We start from the raw sequence: 14338 nt of genomic DNA, 5'->3' as shown, positions 1-14338 counted from the left end.
CCCGGTGGGTTCCGCGCTTGTTCAGAAGCGAAGGACCCAGGATACCTGAAGAAACAGCCACTTCGTCTATCACTAGATCAGCAGATCCAGTAAAAACTGACAGAGAACTTTTATACGCTGTCGTTAAGTCTGTGAATTAACATTTAAAGACGATCTAGAGTATGTACTAATAGCAAGGCAGAAAAGAATTACAAACTAAAGGACGAGACAAAATCTCAAAAAGATCTCTAAGGCCTGCCCTGCGAGTGCAGGAGTATCAGTCTCCCCACACCCTTGTTCCCATGGGCTTGTGCATGTATTCAGAAACAACCTGCTTTGTCTTACTGCGGCGCTCCGTCGTCAAACTCGTTCATGTGGTCTAACAGGTAGTTTGCGGCCAGGGTCTCGTCCTTGTTGCAGGCGAAGTACACCTCCAGAACAAGCGCCCGGTCAAAGCCCATTCCTTCAAGCTGCATATGCAAAATGCAGTGAGGTTTCTTCATGGTGCCACAAATAAGCATAACAAAGTACTCCCTCCGTCCGGAATTACTTGTCGCGGAATTGGATAAAAATGGATGTATCTAGAACTAAAATACGTCTAGATACATCCATTTCCGCAACAAGTAATTTCGGACGGAGGGAGTACATGGAAATGCAGATGCGGGTAGTTGTGGAGAAACTTTCTCAAGATCTATGAGCTTACACGAAGTATAGCTTCATTCTCCTCAGGAGTGACAGCTATGGTCTGAGGCACACCCTCAGCAAACTGCTCTAGTAGATTCCTGGTTCAGCAAGTATGGGATTGTCAAGCAACATGCAAAAAGCCCAAAGTAAAACGTCACGGAGATGAAAAAGATTCATACTCGTCTTCATCGCCCTCAGCTGGCTCATTGATTAAACGAAGGAACTCTGCTTGGTTGTCCTGAATCAGCTGCAAAATCTGAGGGTTTTGCTTTCCCAGCTCTTGAAGCAATGGCTGTAAAAAAAAATTATCCTGTTAGTCAACTGTCACAAGTAGACTACTTAACACAGGAGAAAGAGCAACAAGCCAACATGAAATGTACCTGTAAGATTTGAGGGTTGGCCTGCACTAAAGAAAGTAAGCTTCGGAATTGTGCATTGTTACGCAAAACATCCAGATTTCCTTCACCAGCAGCATTTGCTGAAGCATTTGGCAGGGCCTGCAAGGTACAAAGGGCAAGTGTTAAAAATATGTAAAAGAGGTAACCGCAGACCACATAGAGGGAGAGAGAGAGAGGGAGAGAGTACTTGAGGGAAGAGGTCCAAGGGGCTAGCGTTAGGACCGGAAGAGGCAACTGCAGGTTGAGCTGCTTGTGAAGCCAGGGCAGGATCAGCTGGCTGGGCACTTGGTGGTGGTGCAGGAATCTCCATCGGCTCAGGAATACCCTACATTAAAGATCGAAGGGTATTAGTTGTATAGCCAAGAGATCTGCGATATAAGTTGTGTAAAACATGCAGTTACTGTAGTACATATTACATAGATTCGAAGACAACTAAGTTTGTAAAAGACACATGATCATATAATCTAGTCATTTACTCATTTGTAAGCAAGACATGATGTGTTCACTGCAATAGTTATTTGTGTATATTGAAGAACATTAAGTCATAACCAAACTAAGGGAGAATATATCTTCTTACAGAATATAAATACTCAACAGCCCGCTCCGGGTTGTTGAATGCAGCACGTAGGGCACGCAGCACAGTGTCTCTGTCCCATGTTCCACCACCCATTTCAAGAATTGACTGAATTGTTGCCTCTAGGGTGCCTCCCGCGACAAGGTTCGAAGCAGCCTGACCATAAGTTTCTGCTTCAGTGCTGTACAAATGATGGTAGTAAAGATCATGTCAAATGGGTTAAGAGGAAGTAATATAACTTCTTCAAATTGGAAAAACATTTTACGAGATTACAAATCAAAATAAGATGAAATAAAGAACATAAATCAACTCACGAGACAGCAACAGCAGGAGCTGGGGAGGCGGTGGCAGCTGGACCAGGAGCACTGACAGGTACACTGCGTCGGTAAAGGTAAGGATAGGGTTATCTAGCTGCCAACAACCACTAGACATATAGCATAACAATAATAATACAAAATTACAAATCATTGATAGGAGGCTATCACTTACTAACAACCTTTTGAGACTCTCCTGCTGAAGTTAAAAAGGAACTATACCAAGATATTAAAATATCACATCTTCTGTGACTGATAAAAAAGAAAGAAATACAGACTTGTGCATCTCATGGCATGTCATTTAAAATGGCAAGGTGGTATTTTATATACAAAAAATATCTTTAAAGAGACCAAAAAAAACCTGAACACAACAGAATACGCCTGAAAAAGATCAAATCAGTTTTTTTTTAATATGAGTAAAACTCACATAGGTGCTGGCGCAGCCACTGCTTGAGGTGCTGGCGTGGCTGGTGCTTGAGAGGCAGGAGTAGCAGGCACTGTCTGAGTAGGGGGTGCCTGCGTAATAAATGCAGGTCAAAAAGTAGAATCTCACCAATAGAAAACACATAATGCAAGTCATATATAGAACTCCCTCCGTTCCTAAATATAAGACCTTTTAGAGATTTCAATATGGACTACATTCGGAGTAAAATGAGTGAATCTACACTCTAAAATATGTCTATATACATCTGCATGTAGTCCATATTGGAATCTCTAAAAGGTCATATATTTAGGAACGGAGGGAGTAGTATATATTTTTTGTGAGGAAATGAGAAATTTGACTTAACCAGAAAAAAAAAACATATGACAAAAATGCGTCGAGTCGGAGCTCATAGTTGTGTACTTCGTAAAATCTGCCATTCTAATTCAACTATATAGTTGGCTCAGAGCTTAACTATCTGCCAATTAAAGAAACAACGAACTTAAACTGTACCATCATAGTTTCAATGAAAAAATATGGCAAAAGGTACTGTCTGCAAATAACTCCCAAAGAATCACGACAAAGTTTTGGATATATGGTACGGGTGAAAGAATTTTTTGCACCAAAAGAGCATAAATAGACATTAGTGGTGAGTAACCCATATCAGTGTAATCAAGTTCCAACTCACCTGATTTGAGGGTTCCTTGGATTTAGATGGAGCTGCACTTGATGAGCCCTTATTCTGTGAAAGGTCGAGAGTCAGAAGCAATAATAACAATCATCTATCGTATGATCAGTTAATAGAAACAGTCCTGAAGCAACTCTAGGCTGTAGCCATACTAAAACGAAGTTTAACAAAAACTAGGATCAGAAATAGAAACACCTGCAACTTTTAAGACAATTCCAATAGACACTGAAGTTCATTACGTTCCGAGAGTTCAAGATCTTGATATCCGAAACAAATACTTCCGATGCACAAGGTATTGTTATGATTTTTTTATCATTCTACACATTGCTATGCTACTCCACAATTTTATGACATATATAAACTAGTATCAAGCAGGATGCATACCTGTCTAAGCATTATCACAAGAAAGTTGTTTTCAACAACTTTGTTTTCCTCCAACGTAGTCTCATCCTTAAGAACTGTCCCTTGGTATATGAGCATTTGTTGATCAGCTGGGTACACATTCTGCCCTTGTGAACTCTCAATGAGCTTCTTTACATCAGAAACCTGAATCAATGAATCAATTACAAAGTTACAGCATTCCAATTGCAAAGAATCCAAAGAACCAGGAATTCACATGCTGGTAGAATCTAAATGCTACATAACCACATACCATGTAACCACACTGCAAAGACCCCATATCTTTACACCTACGATTGTTTGGCAAAGACCCACCTATGATTCTACCATGCTGGTAGAATCTAAAGCCTACATAACCCCATACCATGTAACCACACGGCAAAGACCCCAGTATCTTACACCTATGATTGTTTGGCAAAGATCCTTGGTTACTTAGTGACTGCATGCGCCTGCCGTTGGCCCTAGCTAGCAAATGCAGTAGCTTTTAGCAACGTCATGCAAATAGTTTACAAGTGGTGTATCTGTATTTGAAAACAAAGCCAGATGTAACTTGTGTTTGGTATGTTACTGTGAAACGTCAAACGTCACGATTTGTTTGCACATGTCATGGCCCATAATGGGCCAACCATAAGGGGGTTGCACATAAAGTGATGACATGTATCACTATATAAATAATTATCCCGTTTCAGTTAGTCAACCCAAATATTTCTTTATTATTTGCTTCACTAGTGATAGACAATACATGAGTAACAAAATTCTAAGTAGCAATACAGTAATAATTAATAACCCCCCTTCCCTTTCTGTTGCTACACTATGTACTGCAACTGCACTTGCACATTCATACCAAGAAAAGGTAGCTACAGTCAACAGATAGAAAAGATGTGGCCAGCCGGAACCCTGTCTCCAATACTGACTCCAATTTGTAACATTGATTTTCCTCTAATAGTTGCCAGTATTCCATTCCTTGGGTTTGATACAAAATACTTGAAAAAGAACAACCACCTTCAAACGTCACGATTTGTTTACGCATGTCATGGTCCATAATGGGCCAACCATAAGGAAGTTGCACATAAAGTGATGACATGTGTCACTATAAATAATTATCTCATTTCAGTTAGTCAACCCAAATATTTCTTTATTATTTGCTTCACTAGTGATAGACAATACATGAGTAACAAAATTCTAAGTAGCAATACAGTAATAATTAATAACGCCCCTTCCCTTTCTGTTGCTACACTATGTACTGCAACTGCACTTGCACATTCATACCAAGAAAAGGTAACTACAGTCCACAGATAAAAAAGATGTGGCCAGCCGGAATCCTGTCTCCAATACTGACTCCAATTTGTAACATTGATTTTCCTCTAATAGTTGCCAGTATTCCATTCCTTGGGTTTGATGCAAAATACTTAAAAAAGAACAACCACCTTCGTCACATAGTCCTAACAATTACGGAAATTCACATATTCCAGAGAAGGCTTGTTCTCTACCAGCCAACAAATGTATGTATTTCTAAAGCTTCAATTGCTCTAGCAGACAGAGAGGAAAATAATCCAGCATTACATTCTACATTTTGCATAAATTAATTCTCTGCAGTTATGACAGCATAACCCATAGACCACCAGCCGCCACTAAAATACGGCAGCTAAGGGCTTGCAATTTCAAGAGTTTCATCCACACACAAATGAAAAGGTCCATCAATAGATGCCACCTGTAGCATGTAAGGAGAAAGTCCCAAGAGAGCGACCCTTGGCTTCTACACTTTGGTTCATGGTCAGGATTCAAGTTGGCTGTGCATCTGGTAACACACCAATCAGTACAGCCTCACAGATTCCAAACCCCTGTATATTCGCCAAACAATCATAACCTACACATCGACGCGGCCATAACCTAGACGAACTCCGCATCTGCTCCCCGCTCCGCCCAGAGCAGAGCCCAACCAAACGAACCACAGATTGGATTCGCGGACCATCGCTCGCGCTGCACACGACTCGCGCCTCGCCAGCTCCCCGCGAACTCCACCAACCCCTCGGCGCGAAAACCGTGCCCCGCAGGCAACCCCAATAACCCACACCCTAAATCTCGCCCAGATACGCCAACCCTCGCGGCGACAGACGGACAGATCGGGAGGCGGGGCGGGAGCGGCCGTACCTTGTCGGCGGGGTTCACTTCGATCTCGAATTTGGAGCCCTTGAGCGTCTTCACGGAGACCTTCATCTCGCCGCCGCGCGCGCGTGCGTCGGTCGCGGCGCTCGACGAGTTCGAGAGGAGGCGGAGGCGGAGGGGGGGGAGAGAGAGAGGGGAGAGAACAAGGAGGCGGCGAGTTTTCTCTGTTTTGTTTTTTATTTGGGCCCCTGGCGCACCGTGCGTGGACGGGTGGTTTTGCGGGTTAACCCCTCTGGTTTGTTGTATTTTTAAGACGGCCGTGCTTCTCTGCAAGGGTCGCTTTTGGTGTCTTGATCGGTTTTTGTTTTTCACGTTGGAGAGGAGGCTTCAAAGCTAAAGAGTAGATAGACAGGGACACTGATTAGACGGGGGCATCTTGCTGATTAATGTCAGTGATGTGCGTTTGGCGTGTTACAAACACAGACAACTCCGTGTCTCAAAAGGAAAAACTCTCACCAACTGACAAGCATCTGTCATGCTTATGCTATTTTCATCCAACAAACTGCTCTTTACTTGTGTGTTTTAAAAAAAAACTACTCCAGTAAGAGAGTTACGATACACCGTAAATTTGTTAAGTGCGCCATGAAAGATATTGAAAATCAATATAATTGTTAAACATCACAATTCTTGAAACTACCTTGTTGTTGTAAAAAAAATACACGATGATTATCATTATAAATTTAACACATAATCAAATGCCATGAAATCTACACCTCCATCGGTTTCTCGAGTAAGCGTACAAAAATGAGAGGGGTGTTTTGGTTTCCAGGCTCATATTCCTGTAATCACGGTCGTTGCATGTGCTACTGGGATTTGGCAAATGGAGGCTCAGGTGTCAGTTCAGTTCCACTGAAAAGTATAGTATTGAAGATATATTGGTGGGAACAGTTTCGTATGATGGGGTCATTGTGTACGGCGTGAGTGCAATTCAATTTGGATAGACGTTTTTTGTCTGTCTTGCGATTTTGGTCCATGGAAAAGCAGCATCTAATCTATCGAAGACATGGCCCAATTTGCCACGCGGCACTGCTCATCTTCGTGTAGACTACTCGCTGGACATGGGAGTGCGTCCACCGGGGTGAATTATGCGGATGACCATGGCGAAGGACGGGATGAAGTTCCCACTAGATCTAGTTGATAGGCACAACAATCTCCAATCCCCAAACCTGAGTTTCTCAAGCTTTGGCTGATAGATATTTGATTTAGTTTTCTGTGTCGCTCTGTGTTGGTGATGTAGGCAGGTGCCCTGAGGCAGGAGTGGTCTGTCCTTTGCATGTTCACTCCAATGTCACGCCAACAAGGCAATCAGAGATCATCTGATTCGTGAGTCTGAGAAGAAAGTGGCAGCGACGATTGCACTGGCAACAGAGGTAGCAATCAACGAAGATTGCACTGGCAACAGAGGTAGAACTACCCTCTTTCAGAGCTTCAACGAGCCACATTATCTAAACAAATTTCAACTTTGTTGCAACCCACGGTGCATGCAAGATTCACAACCAAACGGACAACTATTGCCTCCACTGTAAATGAATCAAAACAAGTATCAAGTTTTTCGTTAGCAACAACAATAAACTGCTCGCTATGATCCCGAAGAACTGCGCCGACTGAACCATCCAGTGTGTCACTGTCAAATCCGGCATCAACGTTTAGTTTGACATAGCCATATCTTGGTTTCACCCAGCCAACCACTTTCCGCACAGGTTTCGGACTACATGATACAATGAAGTTGGCCGCAAGTCCTCTCACTGGCAGACCTATTTGAGCTCCATAATGGATGTGAAAGATATGTTTACAAAACGATTGTTCGATGGCCATCTATCGCTATAATGTACTGGAAGCCTCATAACGTAACCTACCAGGATTTAATGCGATGGGGCATTTTCAATTCTAGTGAATATACGGGAGAGATACAACCTTCAATACAGCATACACTGCCAATCTCAAGGAGAATTGATGATTATGATGTCGAGAGCAGCTAAGCCCAGGCTCATAAATGATTTTTGTAGGAAAATCTTCACTGGTATATTGTGTTTCTTGTTTTTTCTATAGTTGCATAGATTGTCGTATTGTCTTTGCCACACATAGAACAAGGACGATTTGTAACTTCTACCTAGGTACAATCAGCTTGGTCCGAATAAACTCAAAGAAAGAGAGCAACTGTACATGCTATATACACACACCGGATCATTCTTTCCTATGCTTGTCAAGGAAAGAATTATACTTGTGCCCATAAGTTTAGCCAGCTAAAGTAGCTCAATCAACGCAGGGGTGTAAGTGCAAGATCTCCTCCCAAATAGCAGCAGACGGCGGCGTATTAACTCGGTGTGCTGTTTCATGCCTTCCGTAACAGCAGACACCGTGCGGGACCAACGGAACCGCGGCGCGTGCCCAGCCACGGCCCGAGGTTCACCGGCCACACGCGGTGCACACGGAGCGTCGTCCGCAGGGGATCCCTCGGTATCCTGCCTTTCTGAGCTGTACTCGGGGATCCTTTTCCAGGCGCCGTACGCCTCCTTTCGCCTCACGAAATATAGGGTTCGAGCCCGGGCGAAAGTTACCCCAAAAGTAGTTGTCCGATGCGGTGCACTGTTTAGGCCCAAACGTGTACGCGGCAGTAGTAGAATGGGCTGAGGGTTTGGCCCACAGGCCCTGAATGTATGGCCCAGCTGGCCTAGTAGCCTCTCCTCTAAAAAGAAGGGAAACTGGGCTGGCAGTCCACCTAGCTATTCCTCAGTTTTCTAAAAAAAAAACTATTCCTCAGTTTGCCTTAAAAAAACCCTAGCTATTCCTCAGAAAAACAAAGCAGTCCACCTAGCGCCACACTAGCTAAAAAAACCTAGCGCCGCACTAGCTTACAATAAAAAAAAACTAACGCCACACGGTTTCTAAGTGCCAGGACATACGGCTAAGCTAAGACTGAAGTTTAGTTTAGTCAGTAACATAGACAACATATTTGAGCTGTAATGGCATAGATAAAATTATTTGCCAAGTTGGAGGAACTGTCAAAAAGAATGGTGGACAGACAAACGGTGCCACTAATCTAACAAAGTCCTATTAAAGTTTATAAGCGGCTTTCGTCGCCGAGTTTCTTTGAAAGGTTCAGAAAATTCAAACCGATATAGTCTAGCAACAAGTTGCTTCCTGAATATGCAGAGCTTGGCTAATAGCTGCCATAAACATTCTAGAAAGCAAAACCACTGCACAAGTCAGAGTTCTCTGTGGCTATGCTATGTCTCACTGAGATTCTGAGATCCCTGTGACGTACGAGTTACACTATATTTACATGCACACTCCACAGATGTCATTAACTAGTAGTGTGGACATGTGCTTGCTAAATGCTAAATATAATCAGTCTCACTAACTGGTGACCAGTTCTTCGTCTTAGCTTGCCATAAGCTGGCCAAGTTTAGTCGCTGAGCTGGGAGATGCCCACCGGCATTGGCAAGATATCGTGTGATATAAGTACGTAAAGCTATAAAAATTTGGGCACGAGGGATGGATTTTCTTGCCCATGATGCGTGCAGGATATTTCATACCAGAATCGCTCCCATGGAACGGCTCCAAGATACGTCCTTGGTTGTGTTGAATTGGTTGCATATATATCCAATCATTTTTTTTTGTAATGCCTCATGGCCAGCGTTTGCAGCGGGTTTGGGTCGAGTGGATACGGTGTAGCATTGCACTGCGCAGAAGAGTAAAACTGAAGGAGAACGATGTCTGATCTCTTCAGAAACGGGGGTATGTGAGTAAAGGCGAATTGTGCAGAGACCGGAGGATGATTCTTTCATTATTATCTTTATAATATACTAATAACTTCTGCGAGAGATTTTTCAACACTGTGTCTGGTGGCCCCCTTGCATGCTCCAGGTGGTCATCCACATTCCCAGCAAGGAAGAGACTGTAATTCAAGCGTCATGACTCAGTCATGACAGAGTTTGCTTGTTCTACACAGTGGGGAAAAGGCTCAGTTTCAGCTTTCGACTACCGTTACGCATTATTTTCAGCAACAAAAAGCTTGCAGTTCATTTCTTTGAAAAAATGGCAGGTGCTCTGACCAATTCTTGACCAGAGAGGAGGTTACAACTGACAGCCGGTCTTACGGCGAGCGCTTCCTACTTTTACTGGCTGACCGAAAACCGACAACAGCGAAAACTGCCTGAGACTTCAGCAAAAGAGCAGCAGCACCGACTCGGCCTTCAGTTATATTTTCTCTCTGCAAGAGTGTGTGTGAACCAAATCTTCCATAGGAAAGAGTTGCCAAATCAGATCATTAGTCGCAGAGAACTAAACTGCTCTTCTTAAACCGTCACTAGCAGGAGCACTAAGCAGGATTTGCCGGCGCACCGACTTCGCCTCGATCGGATACAGCTCATTCACGCTGTTTTCTGTTCCAACTGAACTGTGAGCTCTCTCCTTTCTTGGCATATATAAATGTGAGAGCTCCACACTAAACAATCATATTGTGTGAGGCTAAGGTTTTGTACGCATGCCTAAAGCCCAAGCACACAGCATTTTCTTTCTCCAAGTTGCCGGAGGTGCAGAGAACTAGCTAGGCTTAATTGGCTTGCTCTTGAAAAACAAAAACAAAAATGGCCTCCTTTTGCACTTTTTAGGCTCCGTTTGCAGGATTGCTAAGCTAGTTTATGCCTCTTGTCAGAAGAAGAAAAACTTTGCTTCGGAACCATCCATGGGTTATGTTTCCTATCGGAATCGTCCATGGGAAAAGTGCGGCGAGAGGGAATGGAGAATATATAAAGCTATCGATGCTGAATGAGATTTGCCAATTCTTTTTAAGGGATTGACCAGGTTATTGCATACTCTATGCAATGATGGTACACTGATACTCTTAATTAAGCCTGATTCAGACAAGAAATCCTGGGGCTGGACCTCCAATGCCGCTGCCTAAGCCTTATAATTAGCAGAACAGCATTTGGTGCCATCCTTGTGATGCTGCCCTCGAGTGCTCATTTTGGAATTTCTCAGTGTACTATATTGCTGTCTCTTCTGTGGTACGTAAGCTATGCGTACAAAGGGAGCATTTTGCATAATAAATTGAGTAAAAATTATTGTATAGCGGTCGTCTAGTTCCTTGGCGTCCATGGAGCACACCTGTCAGTCAGCGATTGCAGATGTTCTGTATATATGTACGTGTGTATTTTTTGTGTGGGTATATATTTATGTGTATTGGGACTCCTGTATGTGTATATGCAACTTTTGGCATATGAATTTGGTAGGATCTTTGCGCCTGATCTCTACCGATCTTGAAATAGACTCTGGCCATAGGTTGGACGAATATTATTAGCAGCTAATTAAGAATCGCCCCCTTTATATCCCAAAATCTTTATGAGAGATAAATGGCTTCCAAATATGAGTGATACACTACTACTTTTTGCTAGTGGAAAGATAGATTGACCACATCAATTGCTTCTAAATAAACAAGAGTAAACCCTCTCGGCGCATAGCAATCCAATCCCGTAGATTAGTCTCTAATTAAGGCGCCCACTCATGTAGTGACCGCACCAAAGGAGAATAACCTTTCTCTCACACGGTAATGCACTGTCTCTCGCCTTATCAGTCAGTAAACAAGTCGTGCCCGTTTATGATACGAAAGAAAAGAAGATATACGTTTTTTAGGAAATAATAAAAGTAAGAAGGCAACCGATCTTAGGAAATAGAATATCTTAATAGGGTATTTGGGAATTACTACGTGCCAGTAATCTCCAGCTCTATCGGTATATATATAGCCCAGGGAAGCGCAGGGAAAGCCTGCATTGCAGGCGGCAGCTAAGAGTAACGCCTCCAATTCTCGCTATCTCAGTTTCTCTCTTTGTTACATCCTATACAATTCTCTAATGGCGTTCGTGGCGGCCATGATCACCGCCATCGCCTCGGTTGTCTCGGTGCTGCTTCTGAGGGCGGTATGGGTGACCCTATCTTGCTACTTCCTGACGCCAATGAGGATCCGTAGAACCATGGCGGCGCAGGGCGTCCACGGTCCCCCGCCGCGCCCGCTCGTCGGCAACCTACGCCAGGTGTCGGCCCTCGTTGCGGAGGCCAACGCCGGCGACATGACGTCCCTGAGCCACGACATCGTCGGCCGCCTCATGCCCCATTACGTGCTCTGGTCGCAGACATACGGTGAGAATTTAAGACAGCCCCACCGCATTGCTCTTGCGCGCCGGCCGCCGGGCGTGCGTACGTACTGACCGATGGGGATTCCGCGTTTCAGGGAAGCTTTTCGTGTACTGGTACGGGAGCGAGCCGCGGCTGTGCCTGACGGACACGGACATGATCAAGGAGTTCCTGTCGTCCAAGTACGCCCACGCCACCGGCAAGTCGTGGCTGCAGCGGCAGGGCACGAAGAACTTCATCGGCCGCGGCCTGCTCATGGCCAACGGCGCCAGGTGGTCGCACCAGCGCCACGTCGTCGCGCCGGCGTTCATGCCTGACAAGCTCAAGGTACGTCGCCGCACCTCGTCGAACACATGGTGGCATTGCCTACCGGTTCGTTTTCCTGACCGCAGCTTCGGATCGCACGTACGTGCACGCAGGGGCGTGTGGGGCACATGGTGGAGTGCACGAAGCAGACGATCCTGTCGCTGCGGGATGCGGCGGCGCGCGGCCGCGGCGAGGTGGAGATCGGCGGCCACATGACCCGGCTCACCGGCGACATCATCTCCCGGACCGAGTTCGACACCAGCTACGAGACCGGCAAGCGCATCTTCCACCTCCTGGAGGACCTGCAGCGCCTCACCGCGCGCTCCAGCCGCTACCTCTGGATCCCCGGCAGCCAGTGAGTCACGATCACCTCTCGTCCAGGCCGGCCAGCTCGATCCTCTCTTGCCTGCCTCGAACACACCACTCACTCCCTCGCTACTTGCCTGGCCCTTGTCGCCACTTTGGTTCACTTGCAGCCACATCTCGCATAGTGCATATGCGAGTCTAATGTGTGGAATTATCCTAACAGCTTAAGATAAACAAGCCGATTAAGCCGCTATAGCACAGTAATTGGTCTTAGATAACTATGTGACGTGCAGGCGCAGCCCATCCCTGTCCAGTTAGTTTTTGGGCAGTGGCACTGACTCCAATTTGTCCGGCGCTTTGGTTTGATTCCATCATCCACTGGCGCATCCGTGCGTGCGCATATGTCCATTGCCGTACGCGCACATACGAGTAAACAAGTGTGCACTACATGTGCTCGAGGACGAGTGTGTTCGGCCGATCATGGCCTCATCGATCCGTGTTGCTGCCGTACGTGCAGGTACTTCCCCAGCAAGTACAGGAGGGAGATCGGGCGGCTGAACGGCGAGCTGGAGGGCGTCGTCTTGGAGTCCATCCGCCGGAGCCGCGAGATCGCCGACGAGGGCCGGACGACCTCCACGTACGGCCGGGGGCTCCTCGCCATGCTGCTCGCCGAGATGGAGAAGAAGAAGGAGAAGGGTGCAGGCGACGACGGCAAGTTCAGCTACGACACGCGGCTGGTGATCGACGAGTGCAAGACCTTCTTCTTCGCCGGCCACGAGACGTCGGCGCTGCTGCTCACCTGGACGCTCATGCTACTCGCCACGCACCCCGAGTGGCAGGACAAGGCCCGCGCCGAGGTCTCCCAGGTCTGCGGCGACGACCCGCCGTCGGCCGACCAGCTCTCCAAACTGACCGTGGTATGTCCTACAGTACTGTGCACGTGCATGCGTAAGCAAGGTCTTATGTCATTTGATCGTTCGGCTCTTAGCGAAAATCTTAATGTTTTTTCTTGTGTGCGCGCGAATTTGCAGCTGCAGATGATCATCCACGAGACGCTGCGGCTGTACCCGCCGGCGACGCTGCTGCCGCGGATGGCGTTCGAGGACATCCGGCTCGGGGATCTCCACCTGCCGCGCGGGCTCTCGGTGTGGATACCCGTGCTGGCAATACACCACGACGAGTCCATCTGGGGCGCCGACGCGCATGAGTTCCACCCGGAGCGGTTCGCCGCCGGGCGGCGCTCATCGGCGGGCGCCGGCCGGTTCCTGCCGTTCGCGGCCGGGCCGCGCAACTGCGTCGGGCAGGCGTACGCCCTCTTCGAGGCCAAGGTCGTCCTCGCCATGCTGCTGGCCAACTTCCGCTTCACCATCTCCGATGACTACCGCCACGCGCCGGTCAACGTGCTCACCCTCCGCCCCAAGTACGGCGTGCCCGTCCACCTCCGGCCGCTGCGGCCGTAGGGCCTCCATACTTATTTTTGTTCCTTTGGCGCGCGCCTCGATCGGCTATAGAGAAAGATTTTGTGTTTTCTGATTGGTTGCCCTACCTGTCTGACTGACTGACTGGGAAGGCCGGCCTGTCAGTTGTCCCGGCTGGTATATGCTGCTATTCTTTCTAGAGTGGAGTTCCTGCACTAGTTATTTACTTACAATGTATGCAAACGACATGACAATTTTTGTTATGGTAATCCTAAACAAAGAAGAATTTTTATGCACAAAAAAAAAGAAGATACATGTGCACCTTCTAAAACAACAAATGATACCTCACATCCGCGTGTAACGACCGCCGGGCAGACCGTAGAGACCATGCAGATATCTTAAACTGCCACAACTCAATCCTCTCCGCTTCCTCCGCCGATGCAGCTAATTTATGTGTTGCCTCACCTTGGAGGTGATCCAATACATCACTCCTCGCATGATCCCGGCTTCGCTAGTGTTGTCGCTTGGGGGTGGGTCTCCACGTCAGGTCATC

General features: G+C 46.5%; 2 protein-coding genes across 2 annotated transcripts; one reads left to right on the top strand and one right to left on the bottom strand.

Annotated features, from left to right (window-relative positions):
* Nucleotides 1-85: 85 nt before the first annotated feature.
* LOC123121483 (probable ubiquitin receptor RAD23) lies at nt 86-5846 on the bottom strand. The gene is made up of 11 exons (XM_044541480.1): nt 5609-5846; nt 3443-3604; nt 3059-3112; nt 2377-2465; nt 1950-2012; nt 1639-1816; nt 1249-1386; nt 1044-1160; nt 843-955; nt 683-761; nt 86-449 (listed from the first exon to the last, which is right to left on the bottom strand). Exons 1-11 carry the CDS (start codon nt 5672-5674, stop codon nt 321-323), a joined length of 1188 nt encoding a protein of 395 aa, XP_044397415.1. The 5' UTR covers nt 5675-5846; the 3' UTR covers nt 86-320.
* A 5560-nt stretch (nt 5847-11406) lies between these two features.
* Nucleotides 11407-14102, top strand: LOC123124776 (cytokinin hydroxylase). Its single transcript, XM_044545334.1, has 5 exons — nt 11407-11761; nt 11853-12082; nt 12175-12416; nt 12885-13284; nt 13399-14102. The coding sequence occupies exons 1-5, from the start codon at nt 11476-11478 to the stop codon at nt 13825-13827; spliced, it is 1587 nt and encodes a 528-aa protein (XP_044401269.1). The 5' UTR covers nt 11407-11475; the 3' UTR covers nt 13828-14102.
* The last annotated feature ends 236 nt before the right edge of the window (nt 14103-14338 follow it).

The sequence above is a fragment of the Triticum aestivum genome, chromosome 5D (assembly GCF_018294505.1).
Source record: "Triticum aestivum cultivar Chinese Spring chromosome 5D, IWGSC CS RefSeq v2.1, whole genome shotgun sequence".
In the NCBI taxonomy this organism is placed as follows: Eukaryota; Viridiplantae; Streptophyta; class Magnoliopsida; order Poales; family Poaceae; genus Triticum; species Triticum aestivum.
Note: the sequence above shows the minus strand (reverse complement) of the source record. Positions and strands in the feature narration are given on the sequence as shown.

Coding starts and splice junctions, on each gene's coding strand:
- LOC123121483 (XM_044541480.1), bottom strand. CDS start 5,674: ATGAAGGTCTCCGTGAAGACGCTCAAGGGCTCCAAATTCGAGATCGAA. Junction 1,817..1,949: donor GCTCCTGCTGTTGCTGTCTC/GTGAGTTGATTT, acceptor TCATTTGTACAG/CACTGAAGCAGAAACTTATG. Junction 1,161..1,248: donor CCTTGGACCTCTTCCCTCAA/GTACTCTCTCCC, acceptor TGTACCTTGCAG/GCCCTGCCAAATGCTTCAGC.
- LOC123124776 (XM_044545334.1), top strand. CDS start 11,476: ATGGCGTTCGTGGCGGCCATGATCACCGCCATCGCCTCGGTTGTCTCG. Junction 12,083..12,174: donor TCATGCCTGACAAGCTCAAG/GTACGTCGCCGC, acceptor ACGTGCACGCAG/GGGCGTGTGGGGCACATGGT. Junction 13,285..13,398: donor AGCTCTCCAAACTGACCGTG/GTATGTCCTACA, acceptor GCGAATTTGCAG/CTGCAGATGATCATCCACGA.